This window comes from Micromys minutus (genome assembly GCF_963924665.1).
Source record: "Micromys minutus genome assembly, chromosome: 7".
NCBI classification, from domain to species: Eukaryota; Metazoa; Chordata; class Mammalia; order Rodentia; family Muridae; genus Micromys; species Micromys minutus.
Genome location: NC_137976.1, coordinates 73808557 through 73828910, shown reverse-complemented (window position 1 = coordinate 73828910; position 20354 = coordinate 73808557). Strand labels below are relative to the sequence as shown.

At 48.8% G+C, this 20354-nt stretch overlaps 1 protein-coding gene across 3 annotated transcripts in view; it reads right to left on the bottom strand.

Moving 5' to 3' along the window:
- TXNRD2 (thioredoxin reductase 2) overlaps nucleotides 1-20354 on the bottom strand; it is a 48606-nt gene that overhangs the window by 26959 nt on the left and 1293 nt on the right. The window contains exons 2-8 of one of the 3 annotated variants that reach the window (XM_080919106.1): nucleotides 18187-18255; nucleotides 12878-12934; nucleotides 12415-12559; nucleotides 11553-11627; nucleotides 7854-7932; nucleotides 7122-7184; nucleotides 5578-5648 (exon numbers count right to left, since the gene is read on the bottom strand). In XM_080919106.1, the coding sequence (XP_080775232.1) occupies nucleotides 5578-5648; nucleotides 7122-7184; nucleotides 7854-7932; nucleotides 11553-11627; nucleotides 12415-12559; nucleotides 12878-12934; nucleotides 18187-18255 (559 nt within the window). The remainder of the gene's footprint in view (nucleotides 1-5577; nucleotides 5649-7121; nucleotides 7185-7853; nucleotides 7933-11552; nucleotides 11628-12414; nucleotides 12560-12877; nucleotides 12935-18186; nucleotides 18256-20354) is intronic. The other 2 variants (XM_080919107.1, XM_080919108.1) reach the window with 2 other exon arrangements.

The following is a 20354-nucleotide window of genomic DNA, read 5'->3' as shown; positions in this document are numbered from 1 at the left end:
TTGTTTTAAGACTATGATGATAGTCAGCATTGGTTTTCTTACTCCGCCTCTCCCTCTAACTGACCGATGAATGGGAACCCAGAGGACTGAGGGTCTAGGAATGGCCACGGATGTCAATAATCCCAGCACTTTGGAAATGGAGATAGGAGGATCATAAATTCAAGGCCAACTTGAGCTACATAGTGAGTTTGAAACTAGCCTGGACCTTGTCTTAAAAAGCAAAGCCAAACCAAACCACTGGAACAAAAGCAGAGACAATATGTGAAGCTTTCAGATCCTGTGTAGGTCCCAGAGACAGGCCGGCAGCTGCAGCTTGGCTTCCACCGGCCATGCTGATCCAGGACCAGCTCCAAAGGCACAGTGACCAGTGCAGCTGCAGCCTGGAGACCGAAGGGACGGCACTCTGGAAGGTTGCTTGGAAGCACGGGACTTGACACTACATTTAAAACCAGAGCCCAGATCTTTGCTCAACCAGTCGTCACCATCCTACACCCTGGTAGCCTTGAATCCGTGTCTGCTGTTCAGTGTGCCAGCCTTCTCTGTGGAAGCATGACCACCACGATTAGTCTAATCAGGGTGGCCTGCCTGTCAGAACTGAAAGCAGGAGGAAGCAGACCTGTGAAGCTAGGCTTACAATCTGCTTCTCAGCCTGTAGGACCCTAATCTTCTCTCCAGGAGGCACACCCATACAAGTGACAGTCTCACAGGAGCACCTGGCTCCTTGGTAGCACTACCAGTCCAGGAAGTGCCAGTCAGACCTGCAGAGCTCCAGACACTCCACGAAAGCAGCACCTGAGAGGACATGCCACAATCCCGGTCCCAGTGGAGCTGGCTCCAGACCTGCCTCGACCTGCCAGCAGTGTGCAGCCCTTGGGGGTCTGACACCCCCCCAGCCCTGAATAGTGGAAGCTACCCAAGTTCCTTGCCCCACACAGGCAATAAAGCAAAAAAGCTGAGAATCAAGTCCTGGGCTGATGGCTGCTCTCCCCTCTGCTACACCAGACTATCAGGAAACAGAAACAGGAGCAGAAAATGAGAACACTATACGACCATGACTCTAGTGGCTCTTCTAGATAAATGTGCCTTCCCATCTCCTGTGCTTAGGATGAGAGAAAAAAAACAGACACAAACCTTGGCCACCTTCCCAACTTTACGACCAGCTCTGATAGCAGCATTAAATCGGCGCATTATAGAAACACTCACTAGTGGGGCACACTGGCTCACACTTGCAGACATGGCACCTGGGAAAGTGAGACGGGGTGGGGGTTGTCATGCAATTGAGGCTGGCTTGGGCTGCACAGTAGGTTCCAGACTAGCCTGCACTAGAGACCCTGTCTCAAAACACAAAACACCATCTCAGCTTCATAGTGCCCAGAGGCAGAAAGCCTCAGGTTGGCATGGGCACATGGGAGTGGACAGTCATGGGCACTGTGGTGTGTTGCCAGGACTCTGAATGGGTCAAACAGCACTGGGAGAGGTTGGCCCCAAGCGCTATAAAAGGTCCCCAAGGTCCTTTTGGGGACCTGAGCAGTGTGAAGGAACATCAGGAAGAAGTACCTGGGGACAGCAACTCAGCTCCTGGGTCTCAAGCCCAGTGTGGGAGAAGCTGCTGAGCCAGGGGCTCACTCACTGCAGCCTCCTCAGCATCCTTGTGTGCCCAGAAACAGTGGGCCTAGCAACAGCATCCGCTGGTCAGCCTGCTGGAGACAAGGAAATGCGGAAGAGGGTGACTGTGGCACCCTGGCTCGTGGTCTGGGTATCTAAAAGTACAGAAGTGGGGTCAGGAATCCTGGGCCATGTCAGTTGGGAGTCAAGCTTGAGAATCTGTGGAGCACAGAGGCTTCCTGAGGGTATGGGGTATGCAGGAAGACAGGCTGAGCTGCAGGGTTAGATGCAGGGCTAGCCCTCCACACTCCTCTGTCACCCAGTTCACGCCCATGAATCCCAATGCCAAGTCCAGCCTCCCTAAAGCAGGGTAAAGGAGCAAGCTCATTTTTTCACCTTCATCCTCCCATTGCCAGGGCCTTGCTATGTCAGTGGGACAGGTTTTCCACAGGTACCTGCTACCTTCCTCCTCTTTCTGCAAAGGGGTCCTGTGTTCTGGCCCTGACTCCCTCCTCCAACCTGTTATGGATGTTAACAGTCGAAGAACAACCGAAAAGGCAGGCCGAGCATACACTGGTGGCTGGGTGAACAAGACTGGGCAGGTGCCAACTTGCAGCCCTACTCTGCGCCCCATACTGCTCTGCCTCGACCCCTCTAAGATAAGACAAGAGTTGGAAGCCACTTCTGCAAGCTCAGGGGTTCTTGCTGTGAAGTTGCTAACACTCTGGTTCTAGCCAGGCACTCCATCAGCTGACAGGGCTTAGACATAAGTGCCTCACCTCGGCCATCGGGCCAGCCCTGGGTTCTCTGAGGCCCAGATGTCATCTAAGGAGGAAAGGGACCCCTCATTTGATGCTCAGGGGCAAAGGCAGTGGGAGGTAATCCTGGGAGCCCAGATAGGTATAGTCAGCTGAACTCAGCTCCCCTCACGACTCAGTGCTGACCACCACTCCCACGTACATGCACAGAAAGTAAGTCCTGGCTGCTGCCTCTGTCAGGTAAACAAAAGAAAAGCAGCATTCGGAGCGTTCTGGGGATCCCACCAAGGATCTGAGACCTCAGCAAATGCCATTCGGCAGACAGTGCCCACTGCAGGCCCAGGCGCAGAGGTGCCATCCACCCCTGGCTGCTGACCTGGCCTCCTAGATGAGCCATGTCAAAATGTCACCCGGCTCTGGAAGGCACCCTGGGGCCATAGGGACAGCCCTGGGATCCATATTAATTTCAGCTCCATTTTAAAGGCGAGTTAAAATAAACACAGGGGATATTTATAAGGCAAATAAATCTAGCAGAAACAGCCCCTCCAAGTGTGAGCAGGGCCTCCCCCTCTGCCCCAGCCCAAGCTGATAAAATACAGAAATGCTACTGTAGACCCTCCAGGCTTATTTTGACTGCACAGAGGAATGTAACATGTAAACACTGCCTCCCCTGCTGCACTGTTACAACTTGCATTAACAGCCTGGACAAAGCCGCATTTTCACAGAAGCATCGTACAGGGTATATCTCCAGCTTAATTTTTTAAAAAAAACCATTTCCTCACATAAATCATGTTCAGAACTAAACGGGTGACTGATGCACCACAAACACTTTTTTCTTAAACAATAACATACCTAGATTCCATCTACACGAAGGAGCTAAAAAAACAAAACAAAACAAAACAAAAAACCCTCTAAATGTTTTTTTTCTGAAGAAAATAAACATTGCAGTTTTGTTCCTGATTAAAATATCTTCGGCCATATCTTAGCAGCTGAGCCGGCTGCCCCCAGGATAGTCCCAGGGAGAGGTCCCACCCCCAGGCTACTGGGAATGGGAGCTGGGCTGCTTACTTGCTGGACTGCATTACTGCATAGCATTGGGTCAGCCTCCCAGGAATATAAGTCTGACTAGAACTCAGAGAATTCACGGCCAGACTTGGCCTTTAGAGACAGAACAACCTGAGCCTAGGAAAGAGCCCAGACTAGACCAGAGAGAGGCAGGGAGAGCTAGTTTCCAGAGCCATTGCAGCTCCAGCATCGCTCATGTAGGGTCCAGCAGAGCATGATGGGAAGGCAGGAGAGTAAGAAGCACCCAAAGAATCAGGGCAAAGGAAGCAGAGAGGGATGAGGCAGGCTTAGCAGCCATGAACAACAGAACTGTTTGCAGACAGGCAGCGGGCTATACAGGCATTGCAGCAATCCAACCCCACAGGCAAGGGCAGCCAGGCCCCAAACATAAAAAACATCCAGGCAGAGGTGACTAAAAACCAAACCAAACCAAAAACCATGCTGGAGGCGGGACAGGCCCTTCTGAACATGTAATAAATCTAAAAGCTATTAAGAGCAAAGAGAGATTTAGGTTACATCTAAAGGGGAAAAAACCATTTGTACATCTATAAGTTACAAAGAATTTTTATGATGTGCAATATAGAGCCATCTCTGATATCTGAACCAGCTGGACGATAAAGAAGAGATGAGAGGAGGGGGGACCCAGCCAGATACAAGGCCAAGGACCACAGGGTTATCTACACAGAGATACTGAATTTCAGAGGAGGCCAGAAAATACATGAAAAGATGACCCATGGAATCAAAGTGTGTTAAACCTAGCCGACAGACAAAGCTAGAAAAGCAGACAAGGGGCTGGGGCTGGCACTGGAGCTCAGTAGGAGAGTACCTGTTTCCTGCTCAAGTCCAGATCTCTCCACACCTAGAAACTATTATGGCATAAAAGACAAAGCTAATTGCTGACATAAAAATTAAAACTTTGGGTGGAAATGCCTCTTGGTGGTAGAACATTTGATAGGCTGTGTAAGGACCAGCTTCACAGCTTGAGCTTGACCTCTGAACCCATCGGGTAGAAGAACACTGACTCCTGTAAGTTGTCTTCTGGTCTCCACATACACAACCCACACTAAACAGATAAATAAGCGGTGTGGGCCACATGAGCTGGGCCGGTGCAACGGCAAAGGCACCGGCAGTGTAAGCCTAGGGACCTGAGCTTAGTCCACACACACACACACACACACACACACACACACACACACATGCACGCCATGGTCACGCCTACATGCAGTAATAAGTTTTTGGTTTTCTTTTGCTTTTTTGTTTGTTTGGTTTCATTTGTTTGTTTTTAAGAATTTTGACAGCTAGGCATGATGAGGTGCTCACCTTTTAATCTGAGAACTTGGGAGACAGAGGCAGGTGGAGCTATGTGAGTTTGAGGTCAGTGTGCTTTACACAGCAAACTTCAGGACAACCAGAACTACAACAACAACCAAAAAGGGGCTTGGAGCTGGGAATAGATTCCAAGAGAGAGTGCTTGCCTAGCATTAGCAAAACTCTAGGTTCAATCCCAAGTACCACGGGTGGAGGGGGCAGTGTCTTTCACATGTTTCAACACATAGAAACTGGGGGTCTGCGTGCTCTGAAATAAGTCCAGTGCATACATACACATTAAATCCTCACACCTGTGTACACACTCCAACATGCACACCATTTACACCTACATATGTGCACATATTTACAAGCAAACATATGTGCACACATGCACAGCCTACCACTATTACTGTTTTCCACTAGAGTTTGCTTGAAAATGCACAAGGCAATGAACGGCTATCACGCAAGCCTCTGCCGCCCTCTTGTGGCCACTCTGGTCCCTGCAACTGGAGCTGGTCGCATTCAGTACTGGGCAGGCTGGCACATTTAGCACGTGTTCTCACCCCCACACTTGGCCATAGCTTAGAGCATGCTCAATGCACAAAGCAGACAGGAAAGGAGATGTTCTGCTATACCAGGGCACAGGGGATGCTGCTGACAACCACCGCCCTGTGTCATGAACAACTGACTCTGTAACACGCATGTCATCACCTTCCAGATAGTCATGGGACACCCCTGCAAAGGGGTCTGCAAAGGGCTGTCTTTCCTTCCTTTAGAGAATTACATGGCTCCAGTAGGAGAAGGAAACAGATGCACCAGCACAACATACCCCGGGCCTTACGTTTTCCCAGGGGACTCCTTCAGCCAGAAGATGTCGTCACTCGTGATTCCATATTCCAGGGCTCCTTCAACCTATGAAGGAAGAAAGGACTCACACGATAAGACCGTCCTGTCCCCGGGGTTTCTGAAAAAGCAATCTCTGTTCTGCAGAAATAACTCAACCCCATGAGGGGAGAACTTCCTTCAGGTTGTGTCTCTTTGGGGATGGGAGGCGACTGTGTACGTTATGCCTGGTGCTGCAGGTACCGGGCTCTTCCCTGGCATGCAGGCTGCCCAGGAGGCAGGAGAAGCCCCATCTTCTTGATGCAGATCTAAGACAGCCATGCAGAACACAGTAAGGACCGAAGGCTCCCACCGTGGTTCCTGGTTTTAAAGGAAACCTATGCAGTCCTTAGCAGACAGTAAGGTACTTTGGTAGACTCCAGTGACCACACATGACAAAAACATGTTTCACAAAACCAGCTCAGAGAAGTCGCCATAGCAATGACAAGATCCCAGTGGGAAGACATACATAACTTATTTGAAATATTCTGCTTTCACCAAGAACCTGAGGTATGTGAGGGAATCAGAAGCCGACTTGCAGATACTGTTGCAGGGAGTAAATACAGTATAGCCTCTTTGGAAAACAGTTCCTGAAAAAATTAAGCCAGATGAACTAGTGACCTAGTTTCATTCTTAATAAATACCCAAGAGACGCTAAAACAAACTCTAAAAAAACCTTTTACACGGTGCTCACAGCACATCATGATTCATGACAGCTACAAGAAGCAACCGAGGCATTCACTGAGGGGCAGGGTTAACAAAAGGCAGTATTTGCATTAAACCATTATACCTCCCAAGGAGAATCAATTTCTGGTAAGTAAATTTTACTCAAACTTTTAAGGAGCAAGGGGACACAGGGGAAAGGAAGGTAAAGAGTAAGACTGAAGTCCTGGATGGAGGCCCTGGTGTTCAGAAGTTAGAAAAGCAATTGATGGGGCTGGAGAGATGGCTCAGTGGTTAGAGCACTGGCTGTTCTTCCAGAGGTCCTGAGTTCAATTCCCAGCAACCACATGGTATCTCACAACCATCTGTAATGGGATCTGATGCCCTCTTCTGGTATTGTCTGAAGACAGCTTCAGTGTACTCACATAAAATAAATTAAATCTTAAGAAAGAAAGAAAGAAAGAAAGAAAGAAAGAAAGAGAAAGAAAGAAAGAGAGAAAGGAAGGAAGGAAGAAAGAAAGAAAGGAAGGAAGAAAGAAAAGAAAAGCAACTGACAATGGAGGCTTGGAGGAAAGAACAGAGGCCAGGTGTGACGCCCACCACACACTTAAGTCACAGTTAACTCGAGGTGGACAGACTCGAACCCCAGGTGATCAGAAGAAGCCTGGACAACACAGCTAAACACTGAGGGAGGAGGAGAGAGGACACAGGACCCAGGAGTTGCAGTATGGAGAGGCCCTGAGCCACTGTCATGTGGCATAGATTCAGGGAGGCCTGGAAACAGCAAAAAAAAAAAAAAAAAAAAAGTGCAGAGAAATGAGGGACACAGAAGCCACTCACTTGTGTGGGGTACCTTGGCCGTCCTCCTGTAGCAATGACTATGTGCTCAGCTGAAAGCAGAGTCTGCGAATAAACAGAATTGTACGTCAAACAGTGAACGGTCAGATGCCTGCAGATGGGGCAGCAGTCCCTGTGACCCCTACTGTACCCATATGTCTAAGTCACAAAGCAGGGGTCTCACAATGTCCATCAACAGGAGGGCCAGGCAGAAGGGGTAGTAAGGTGTTCCAGCTCCACACTTCACAGTGTACAAGGCCTTCGCAAACACTGTAGGCAGGGAGCCACTCTCGCCCCAAACTGTGGCATTTGAACTGCTTAACAAGGAGTGTGTGCAGCTAAAGACTGATCTAGCTCAGGTTAGGCAAGCCTTCTGAACTACACTCCCACCCTGTTCAATCTGTATCTGTGTCTCTATGTGTATGTGTGCATGTATCTGTTTCTTTCCATGTGTGTATGTGTGTCCCACTATATAGCGTAGGGCTAGTCTAGGACTCAAGACCCTGTTTCTGCCTCCTCAGTGTGGGATCCCAGGGCTTTGTCACTGCACCCAGCTATTGAGTCACTCAGAAGAAGTGTGACTTCAAAGGCAGCTGTTAACAGCAGATCAACACCCAGGCCAAACACAGCACAATCAAGTGCCAGAGGAGCTGAGAGACAGAGAGAGAGAGAGAGAGAGAGAGAGAGAGAGAGAGAGAGAGAGAGAGAGAGAGAGAGAGGCTGACGGACACTCACCACCTTCCCACCTTTGTCCACACCACGAACTGTGTGCTCGTTGACAAAGCTGGCTTTGATGTTAAAGTACTTGACTTTCCTGCAACATAAAGATAAGACTGTTTTTTTTTCCTTCTTTTTTTTTTTTTTTTTTTTTTTTTTTTGAGACAGGGCCTCAAACCCTCTAAGTTAAGGTTTCTATTGCTGAAGAAACACCACAACCAAAAGGGGTGGAAGGGATTTCCTTTTCTTACACTTTGCCATCACTGTTTATCACAGAAGAAGGTCAGGGCAGGAACTTGGAGGCTGACGCACTGGCCATGGACAGGTGTTCAGTACTGGCTTGTTCCTGAGGTTTGCTCAGATTACTTTTTGGTTTTGGTTATTGTTGTTTTGAGACAGGGTTTCTCTATGTAGCTCTGGCTGTCCTATGACTCACTATGTAGACCAAGCTGGCCTTGAACTCACAGATATGCCTGCCTTTGCCTCCCAAGGGCTGGGATTAAAGGTTATATGCCACCACCCACAATAAGCTGAGCCCTCCCCTGTCAAACACTAATTAAAATGCCCTACAGGCCTGCTCCCAACCTTATGGAAGCATTTGTCAATTGATGTTCCCTCCTCTCAAATGACTCCAGGTTGTATCCAGCACAGTCACTATGTGGCCAAGGATGACTCTGAACTCTTGATCTTCCAGCCCCCACCTCCACAGAGCCTGTAAACCAGACCTACAGGTTTACACCATCACCACACCTGTCTCTAACATTAAGATCCTTCAAACACTTCCTCTGCAGACTCAGCCTCCAGGGCTGGAGGCAGACTTGGAGCTGGGCATCGAGAATACACAAAACAAACAAACATTTGGGAAGATGTTTTAATGAACGAGAAAGAAGAAACACAGCTCCAGCCTAGGACCAGCTGCCTGTGGCCCGACTAGGACAAGGAAGTGGGAAAGCACACTGGGAAGCCAGAGCACCTTGTCTGTCACTCTGGTCCCTGAGACATGGCAACTACAGATGTCAAAACAGGGACAGAGCCATGCTTGGTACATCCAGAGGGCCCCAAGCCGTGACTGGCAGAGGAGGGAACCAGGCCTCCAAGAGGAAGTCCCATGGGAACTGAAGTTCCTCCCATGTACCGGGGAGAAATGAGGAAGGCTGTGGCATGGTGTAACTGTGTGGTAACCCATCCTACCACGCGGGAGCAGAAATCAGTGTCCAGGTCCCTCTCCCTCCCGCTCTGGTCCTGCTTTCACTTATCTTGGCAATCAAGAAAGAGCCTTAATAACAGACACATAGCAGGCAAGCCCCACTGGGCCTCTTCCGTGGTTAAAAGCACTGGCTGTTCTTCCAGAGGACTGGGTTTGAGTCCCAGCACCCATAGGGTGGCCCACAATCCTGTCATTCCAGTTCCTGGAGACCCAATATCCTCTCTGGCCTTTGTAGGCAACAAGCACATAGGTGGCACACAAACATACATGCAGGAACACAGAGTGGACACACATACATGCAGGAACAGAGAGTAAACATACGTGCAGGAACACACAGTGGACATACACACATGCAGGAACACACAATGGACACACATGCAGGAACACACAATGGACACACATGCAGGAACACACAGTGGACACACATGCAGGAACACACAGTGGACACACATGCAGGAACACACAATGGACACACATGCAGGAACACACAATGGACACACATGCAGGAACACACAGTGGACACACATGCAGGAACACACAGTGGACACACATGCAGGAACACACAGTGGACACACATGCAGGAACACACAATGGACACACATGCAGGAACACACAGTGGACACACATGCAGGAACACACAGTGGACATACACACATGCAGGAACACACAGTGGACACACATGCAGGAACACACAATGGACACACATGCAGGAACACACAGTGGACATACATGCAGGAACACACAGTGGACACACATGCAGGAACACACAGTGGACACACATGCAGGAACACAGAGTGGACACACATGCAGGAACACAGAGTGGACACACATGCAGGAACACACAGTGGACACACATGCAGGAACACACAGTGGACACACATGCAGGAACACACAGTGGACACACATGCAGGAACACACAATGGACACACATGCAGGAACACACAGTGGACACACATGCAGGAACACACAGTGGACATACACACATGCAGGAACACACAGTGGACACACATGCAGGAACACACAATGGACACACATGCAGGAACACACAGTGGACACACATGCAGGAACACACAGTGGACATACACACATGCAGGAACACACAGTGGACACACATGCAGGAACACACAATGGACACACATGCAGGAACACACAGTGGACACACATGCAGGAACACACAGTGGACATACATGCAGGAACACACAGTGGACACACATGCAGGAACACACAGTGGACACACATGCAGGAACACACAGTGGACACACATGCAGGAACACAGAGTGGACACACATGCAGGAACACACAGTGGACACACATGCAGGAACACACAGTGGACACACATGCAGGAACACACAGTGGACACACATGCAGGAACACACAATGGACACACATGCAGGAACACACAGTGGACACACATGCAGGAACACACAGTGGACATACACACATGCAGGAACACACAGTGGACACACATGCAGGAACACACAATGGACACACATGCAGGAACACACAGTGGACACACATGCAGGAACACACAGTGGACATACATGCAGGAACACACAGTGGACACACATGCAGGAACACACAGTGGACACACATGCAGGAACACACAGTGGACACACATGCAGGAACACACAGTGGACACACATGCAGGAACACACAGTGGACACACATGCAGGAACACACAGTGGACACACATGCAGGAACACACAGTGGACACACATGCAGGAACACACAATGGACACACATGCAGGAACACACAGTGGACACACATGCAGGAACACACAGTGGACATACACACATGCAGGAACACACAGTGGACACACATGCAGGAACACACAATGGACACACATGCAGGAACACACAGTGGACACACATGCAGGAACACACAGTGGACATACACACATGCAGGAACACACAGTGGACACACATGCAGGAACACACAATGGACACACATGCAGGAACACACAGTGGACACACATGCAGGAACACACAGTGGACATACACACATGCAGGAACACACAGTGGACACACATGCAGGAACACACAATGGACACACATGCAGGAACACACAGTGGACACACATGCAGGAACACACAGTGGACATACATGCAGGAACACACAGTGGATACACATGCAGGAACACACAGTGGACACACATGCAGGAACACACAGTGGGCACACATGCCCCTCACACCCTCTGCTGCCTTAAGGCTCACCAGGCTCCATGCTCTAAACTGAGTGGGACACAGTGGCCCAAGGGTGACCAGCTGGTCATCAGCCCCCCCAGTCCCACTCCCAGGCTCAGGCCTCTCTGCCTTCTCGGCATTCAGCCAGCACTCCCTCCTTTACGGTCCTTTCCTCGGCTCCAGGCCTCTGAACTCCCCACAAGAACTCTCCTGTTATGACTGCCAGGGGCTGCACCACAGTGAATGCTTTCACAGGTACAAAATGACCACAGGAAGGTGGTGCCTGGGCCATATCACATGGCTACTGGGTCCTGAGGGTTTCAATACCTGTCCTGCAGTTGAACACGATGACCCCAGTTCAAGGACTTCACATGGTTTTGCACAGCTTCTGCCATTGTCTTCCTGTTGACACACACACAAAAACAAAACAAAACAAAAAAAAAAACCCATGAAACCCACAGCAGTGGAGTTGGCTGCGTAGACCATGTACCCTAGGAATATCAAGAAACAGAGGTGTGGTAACTTTATTTTTTGGAGGGGGCCAGGGTTTTTCTAAGTAGCCCAGGCTTGCCTCAAGCTTCAGCTACCCCTGTCTCAGCCTTCTGAATCTGGGCTACAAGTGTGCACCACCATACCCATTTTGCAGATCCGTTTAAAGGGCTAAAGTCTGACATTCATCCTCCAGGGCTACCTGTCTCTGATCGGGGTTTGGGTTGTAGAATCCTGGGAATTTAGCATGTTCCACTTTCACCATCAGAAGTGTGGGGGGGAGTACCAGATAGCTCAGCTGTCCCCAGCTAAGCCAGGACTAGAGATGCTCCCTAGGATGAGAGTTAAGAAAATCTCTTGTGAACTGTAGAAAAGCATCACCCGTCAATAAAAAAGCCTATGGCCAATGAGCTGAGATAGGAAATCGGAGGTGGGACTTCCAGCAGGTGGGGGGAGGGGATTCACCTGAACTCTGGAGGAGATGGGCGGAGAAGTGAAACTTAGAATAGAATAAACAGATGATTAAGTTATGAGATACTCAGGGAACAAGGCTTTTGGCCCAGGTATTTATTCATGTCTAAGACGTCTGAGTTATCATTTCTGAGAACAAAGAGGCCAGGTGGAAAAGCTCACAGCTACAGATGAGTAGCAGAGAGCAAATCTCTCCTCTCAAGGGGACCCCACGGCAAGGGCTCCTCACCAGTTGTGCTGGACAGGCTGGGCCACCTCCCAGCCATAGTGGTGAGCATCTCTGATCATGTCCCCCAGCAGTGCGGCCTGATGCATCAGCTTCTTGGGTATGCAACCCACGTTGACACAGGTGCCACCAAGGCCCCACTTGGTGCCTGGAATATCAGAAAAAGCATATATGTACGTGTATGGGTATATATGAGTGTACATGTATGTTTGTATATGCATGTGTATGCGTGTTACAGGGTCTTTGCCCATGCTAGGGAAGCACAGGAGGCTTCCCTTCCACCTGCTCAGGATGCCTTAGGGACCTTCTATCTTGTGACCTGTACTCAGCCCAAGTGGGCCTTCCCATATGGATTTGCTCCCTATGTCTACACTCAGAGTCATTTTTAAAAACTTGCCATGTTGGAGCCATGGCTCAGTGGTTAAGAGCTGAGTTAGGAGTCATGGCTTCTGTCTGGGCTGCCTACCTCGGGGAGAGGGTTCCACATAGTCAGCCACGGCCACCTTCCTTCCCAGCTGAGCAGCTGAAATGACAAGGACATCTGCAGGTGAGCATTGCAGAAAGCTGGCATGGAGCTTCCCAGGAGCCCAGGAGGCCCAGGAGGAGGCAGGTGGCTGTCCTGGTTCCGTCCCCGTGCCCGTGCATCTGCCCACCAGCTTTGCAGCAGCCCTTCCCAGGACCCACCCAGCTTGCTGCCTGCAGGCAGGAGGCCTGCAGCCGCTTTGAAGACTCCAACGTTCACACCCCGCATGGAGGCAGTGTTGAATGCCCCGCACCCAGAGTTCCTGCTGCCACCGACTGTTGGATGTTCAGGGTGTGCCAAGTCTAGACTTACAGCACACAGTGTCAGCCATCTCAACCACTGACAGAGTGGCCATGACACACAGGAACACCTGTCAGGCAGAGGTGAACTGGGGCTGGAGGTAATGAATGATAAAAGGAGGGAAGTCTTGAGACACACCGTATCATGTATGAACATAGATGATGTCCTAACAAGTGAAAGAAATGACAGAGATCACAGGACATGAAGTACTTAGAAGAAGCAAAGCCATTAAGACAGAAAATAGTGGGTACAAGGGTTGGGAAAGAGAGGGGATGAAAAAATGGGGAAGGCGATCACTAATGAGTAATAATAATAACGATAATAACAGTAATAATAATGAGAGGTACCCAGGTGGAGATGATGGTGGTTATGCATCATTAGGAGGTGTGGCCTTGTTGGAGGAAGTGTGTCACTGTGTAGTGTGCTTTGAGGTCTCATGTATATGGCTCAAGCTACACCCAGTGGCACACGGTCTCCTCCTTGCTGCCTGTGGGTCAAGATGTAACACTCTCAGCTACTTCTCCAGCACCATGTTTCCTGCTATGATGATAATGGGCTGAACCTCTGAACCTGTGAGCAGGCCCAATTAAATACTGTCTTTATAAGAGTTGCCTTGGTCATGGTGTCTGTTCACTGCAGTAAACCCTAAGATGGCCAGTCTGTGGGAAGATTCACCCACTGTGAGTTGAGCCACCCATAGTGGGTGTTCTGGAGTATATAAAGAAGTAAAATGGGGGCCGGAGAGATGGCTCAGTGGTTAGATCTGAATACTCTTTCAGAGGTCCTGAGTTTAATTCGCAGCAACCACATGGTGGCTCACAATCATCTGTAATGGAACCTGATGCCCTTCTGGTGTGTCTGAAGACAGCTACAGTGTACTTATATAAAATAAATAAATAAATCTTTAAAAGAAAAAAAAAGCAAAGTGAGCAGGCCCAGGGAAACAATCTAGTACTTCTCAGCAGCCTCTGCTTCAGTTCCTGCCTCCAGGTTCCTGCCTCGAGCTCCGACTCTGACTTCCCTAATGAGGGGCAGTGGCATGGAAGTGTAACCCAAATAAAACCTTTGCTTCCCAAGTTCCTTTTGATCAGAATGTTTTATAGCAACAAAAGTCAGTATGAAGACTATGAGCCATTGCTGTTGTTTTGGGACGACTATGGCAGTGTTTGAAGCTTTAGACTGGAAAAGCCACTGAGTGTTCAGAGCTTAAATGGCTGTTCCCTGGGAGCTTGGAAGATGAGAAAGTGGAGAGAAATGCGGACGATGGGAGCCTGGCTTATGATGTTTCAGAAAGAAGACTATCGGGGCTATTCTTGTGACACAGTGGAATTAAGACTGGTTTCCGGACAGCTGGAGATGAAGAATCAGCTGTGGCTAAGAGACTAGCTCTGCTGAAATGAAGCCTTTGTTTTACTAGGACAATAGATGCTGGTCAGCTGGAACTGAGAAATTAACTCCAATTAAGAGACCAACATCATTAACCAGCAAAACTCTTCCAGGAAGCTGTGGTCCAGAGGGGTCAAGGCTGCATTTCAAGCTGGCAGCCAAACTTGCTGATGTCTGCCACAGAGTATTGGTTTCGGAGGCATGTAAGCTTGCAGGACTGAAGGAGTCATGGGGAGAAACTGATCCTTGGTACCATGGGCAGGTGTCTCTGCAGAAACACCAACAGGCCATCAGTGAGAGCCAGCCTCACTTATAGTGAACACCTTAGCATACGGGAGATGCCAGGACCACAGGATGACCAGCAAGGACAGGGCAGCTGTGGTGTGGAGCTGGCCAGAGCCTACAAGAGGTCTGTGTGTGTTGTGGAGGCAGAGCTGGAGAGGTGGAGCTGCTCACGCCCTTTAGAGGCCAGAGATCATGAGTGAGGCCCAGACCTTGGACACTGAGCTACAGGATCTGATTTACACTGCTGGGTGCTAGTTTTGCTTTGATCTAACTGTAACTGTGCCCTGGTTCCTCCCTCTTGGAATAAGTATATAACCTTTTTATTTTATGGAAACCTGATGTTGGAAGAGTGAACTTTCAAAGAACTATTGGATTTTAAAAGAGAACTTGGACTTTTAAAGTATTGACATTTTCAAAGGCTATAGGACTTTTACACTGTATTGATTCTGACATTGTGATATTAACATGAAATCTTGGCGATAAACAAAGGAAAGTTTATGGTTTAATAGTATCTTTATATGTGAGAATGACAAAGGTCAATTATGCTGGTTAGTTTTTGTCAACTTTATAAAGGCTGGGAAGAAGGAACCTCAGTTAAGAAAACGCCTCCATCAGACTTGCCTGTAGGGTATTTTTCATGTGGAAGGAAAGGGTCCAGCCCACTGTGGGCGGTGCCATCCCTAGCCAGGTAGTCTTGTAATTCTTATAAAAGAAACTTAGCTGAGCAAGCCAGGGGGAGCCAGACAGTAAGCAGCATTCCTCAATGGCTCTGTCCTACTTCCTGCCTCCAAGTTCCAGCCTTGACCCCCTGCCCTATTTTCCTCAGTTATGGTCTGTGACATGGAAGTACAGGCCAGTTAAAGCCTTTCCTCCCCAAGTAGCTTTTGGTTAAAATGTTTTAGCATGGCAATAGGAAACAAGCTAGAAAATAACACACTAAAAACTGTAAGGCATGGGTGGGGGAGGGAAAGCTGGGAAAGGAGGAGAAACTGCAGCCAGAATGTAATGCATGAGAGAAGAATAAATAACAAAAAACAATGAGGTGACCACCTGTAGCCAGAGCGCTTCAGGGGCGTGGCAGAAGGACTGAGAATCTGAGGTCAGCCTGGGCTACATCATTGGGTTCCATCTCAAAACAATTTTATTTTTATTTATTTATTAGATAAAGTCTCTCTATTATGTAGTTCTGGTTGCCTCTAAACTCACTATGTAGACTAGGTTGGTCTCTAATTCAGAGATACAGCTGCTTCTGCTTCCTGAGTGTTGGGATTAAAGGCATGCACTACTATATCTGGAGCCAGCAAAATAGATTTTTAATTCATTTGTCTTATGTGTGTGTGTGTGTGCACCTCATGGCTAAGAGAGGATACTGAATCCCTGTGACTAGAGTTACAGCCAGCTGTAAACTGCCTGACAGGGGCTGGGAACCAAACCCAGGCCCTCTGCCATAGCAGACAGTGCTTTTTACCACTGAGCCAAGTTTCTAACACACACACACACACACACACACACACACAGAGAGAGAGAGAGAGAGAGAGAGAGAGAGAGAGAGAGAGAGAGAGAGAGATGAAGACAGAGAGAACAAGCTACAAAATATTGCTGAGGAAAGGGAAGGGAAAGAAATCCCCAAAAGAAATGCACCATATTACTCAGCTGCTCCAGTTTCCCTAGAGAATTTCACACACACATCCAAAGCTGGGCACAGGGGCTCAAATCTGTAATCCAAGCACTTGGGAAGTTGAGGCAGAAGGATCAGGAGTTCAAGGTCAAACTCAGCTATATTGCAAGTTCTAGATCATTCAAGGTCACATCAGAATCTGTCCCACATAAACCAAAACAAGGGGAAAGGAAGCTGGGAAGAGTAATGGGCTGAATTTATGTTATTCACAACCCTCAGTACCAAAGAATATGGCTATATTTGGAGAAAAAGTTAAATGAGGTTACAGAGTGGTCCGTTGGCCAACTGACCGGTGTGCTATAAGGAGAGATTAAGATACAGGGAAGTCTCCATGAAAACATGAGGGAAACCACCTATAAGCCAAGGGGAAAAGCCAGGAACCAATCCCGCTGATCTTTTTATCTTTAGACTGCCAGCATCCAGGACTGTCACGGTTTGAATGATGGCCCAGGTAGTGGCACTATTAGGAGATGTGGCCTTGTTGGAATAGGTGAGTCACTGTGGGTGTGGGCTCTAAGACCCTCATCCTAGCTGCCTGGAAGTCAGTCTCTTCATAACATCCTTCAGATGAAGATGTAGAACTCTCAGCTCTTCCTGCACCATGCCTGCCTGGATGCTGCCATGCTCCTGCCTTGATGATGATGGACTGAACCTCTGAACCTGTGAGCCAGCCCCAACTAAATGATTTTACAAGAGTTGCCTTGGCCTGGGTGTCTGTTCATAGCAGTAAAACACTAAATCTAAGCCAGGTGGTGGCACACGCCTTTAGTCCCAACACTCAGGAGGCAGAGGTAGTCTGATCTCTGAGTTTAAGACCAGTCTGGTCTACAAAGTGAGTTCCAGGACAGCTAGGGCTACACAGTGGAACCCTGTTTGAATTGCCACCCCCCAAAAAAAAACAAACAAAAAGCCAAGAATGGTATGGGAGGATGTAATAATGTGTGTTTCACAGATACACCACCTGTTGGACTATTCACTTGGTTTTTATTGCTTTACTTTGAGACAGAATCTCACTATGTCACCAGGCTGGTCTCAAGCTCCTAGACCCAAGTGATTCCCCTGCCTCGGCCTCCCGAATACCTAGTATCATAGATATTTACCATCAGGCCCAGCATCACATTATTCCCTTTAAGTATGTACTGGTATACTGTCTGTCAACTCCAGCTTGTTCAAGTAAAACACCATCACAGAAACAAAAGCAGAAGTATGGGGCTGGAGAGATGACTCAGTGGTTAAGAGCAGACCTACTCTTACAGAGGTCCTGAGTTCAGTTCATGGCACTCAAGTCAGAAGGCTCACAGCTGCGTAATTCCAGCTCCAGGGCATCTGGTACTCTCTTCCAGAGTCTGCAAGCACCCACACTCACAGCACAGACACATATAATTTCAAAACAATAAAAATAAATTCATGAAAAACAGATAGGGATGGGACTATACCACTCTCAGGAAAGGGTAGACTGAGGATCTGTGTGTCTTCAAACTAGAGGATTCCAGAATGTTCCTGGAACATTCTGCTCCTGGACAGGATGACCCACCTGCACAGCGCTACCCTCTCCTAGGAGACCCCAACACACCAGAAAAGACACAACACACAAACTACATACCTTCCTTGGCACAAGCTAGGCCACCGGATCCCCCACCGATCACCAAGAGATCAAAGCTCTGCTGCCCTGCTGAGGAAGGGAGAGGGGTGAGAAGGTGCCCGATCCACCCCTGACCTTGCTCTCTCTCCTTCAGGTCTATCCTGGGCAGTCAAGGGTAACCACATTGTCTTACAAACATCAGAGAGTGCCGTGAGGCTGACTGTAAGGGTGTATGTCCATCTTTGCAGAAAATCTCCCTAACTCCCAAAAGGAGTCTCAAAACCCAAGACTTAGTGTCCCGAGCCAGACGGAACAGGAATCTTTTCATTCAGTCTACATGCCCTTCAGTGGTAAAGGTGACTCTTCATTATAGCAACCAAGAATATATCCATAGTCCCTCCCAACAGTCAGGAGTCTCAGAGTTGACCTCTGACCTCCACATGTGTGCCAGGAGCATGTAGGCACCTATACCCATGAACACATGAGTCAAATATAAATACAATACTTTTAAATGGCCACATCTGTTTTCATGTCCACCTTAAGTAGGCAAGGCTGCACTTAAATACCCCTCAAGGTCACTGGCCTGCACCCCACCACAGGAACACACAGATGAAGGTCAGAGGTGGCCCATGGTTTGCAGGTTCAAGTTCTGAAAAGGCCTGAACAGTTATAAATTATTTGATAGCTTCGATGTAATCCTGGAGAAGAAAGGAGGCAAACTGGCACTCAGTCCTAGGAAGGACCAGCCCGACAGGCAGAGCCAGAGGTGGGAGATCCTGTGTCTTTACCCTGAAGAAGGATCCTACCTTCCATTGCTGATGCCTGTCTTGTCTGCTGCCTGAGTGGGGCTCCTATTGGGTCACCCTGCTCTGAGGCCGTACCCTGTGCCCTCTTCCTGTTTGCTATCAAACGATTGGTAGGGCTGGCTTATCATGGGCCACTTGCTCTCCCACTGTGCACACCCAGGAGCCTCCTCTCTCTCTGATAAACAGAAGAAGCTCACAGTGAAAGTTTCAAGGGTCAGTATGAGGAAGAATATGAGAAGCCTCCTGGGGGTGGGTTTGCTGTTCTACAGAGCAAAACCTAGGAAGATGTCACAGGACACCTCAGCTAGGTGGAAGCTTCTGGAGAAACTCCTCACATTCTAGCTTTCACTCACGGTGCATAGGACTACTCCTCCTGCCTGCAACTCATCTCCAGGATGTCTCTGCTTCATCTCTGCCTCGGAACTCACAAATTTCATTCACTTTTGGTTCCTTTCTATTGTCTGGAACAGGGCGAGCAGAGAGTAGGAATCTAATCGACATGACGAGGTCCAAATAGAAGGCACAACTGCTCTGATAAAGAAGGTTCCCTAATGTGGACCCTTAGATAGGCTGGCCACCCAGAGATGCCACCCGTCAGAGATGCCAAGAGTCTTGTTACTCTAGCTCTTTGGGTGAGATGACACCCTTCCCCACCCCCAGCTGGAAAACATGGGTCTCTTCCTTCTCCAAAAGAACAGATGGCAAGGCTGAACTGGACTCAAATGTGAACTCCGGAGTCATAGCAGTGGCATCTTCCCTAGACCACATAGCATCCTCAACAATGCTAAGCTCTGAGCCAGCTTAGGGTGTGACAGGGTCTTCCAGGCAGCAGTTCCTCCTGCCCAGGGGGGAAAACAAATCCCAAAGCCACAGGGGGCTTCCTAGCAGCTCAAAGAAGCTCCTGTCTACAGAGTTAAACATTTTTTGGGCTTTTATTTATTTTATGTGTATGAGTGTTGATCTGCATGTATGTCTGTGCACTGGGGGCCTTCAGGGCCAGAGGCGAGATGAGGGCACTGGATCCCCTTGGAATGGAGTCATCATTTGGGTGCTGGGAATTGAACCTGGATCCTCTGGAAGAGCAGTGAGTGCTGGGTCTCTTGTCGATTTACAGATAGCTTATTGTTACTATGAATGGTGATGGTGCCAATGGCACAGGTACTTTAATTGATTTTGATTTTAACCTCCACAAAAATCACCAAAACCACCCCCACCTAATACACGACTAGGAGACCCTGAAGAGCCAGAAACCGGGGAGCTGGCAAAACTAATGAAAGCGCAACCTCAGATCCCTAAGGTCTGTCCCCTAGGCTCCCACCTCACATGTAGTGACTGCTTCCTGGTAATCTCCCAGGCTAGCTTCTGCCACTGAGCCACAAGGCC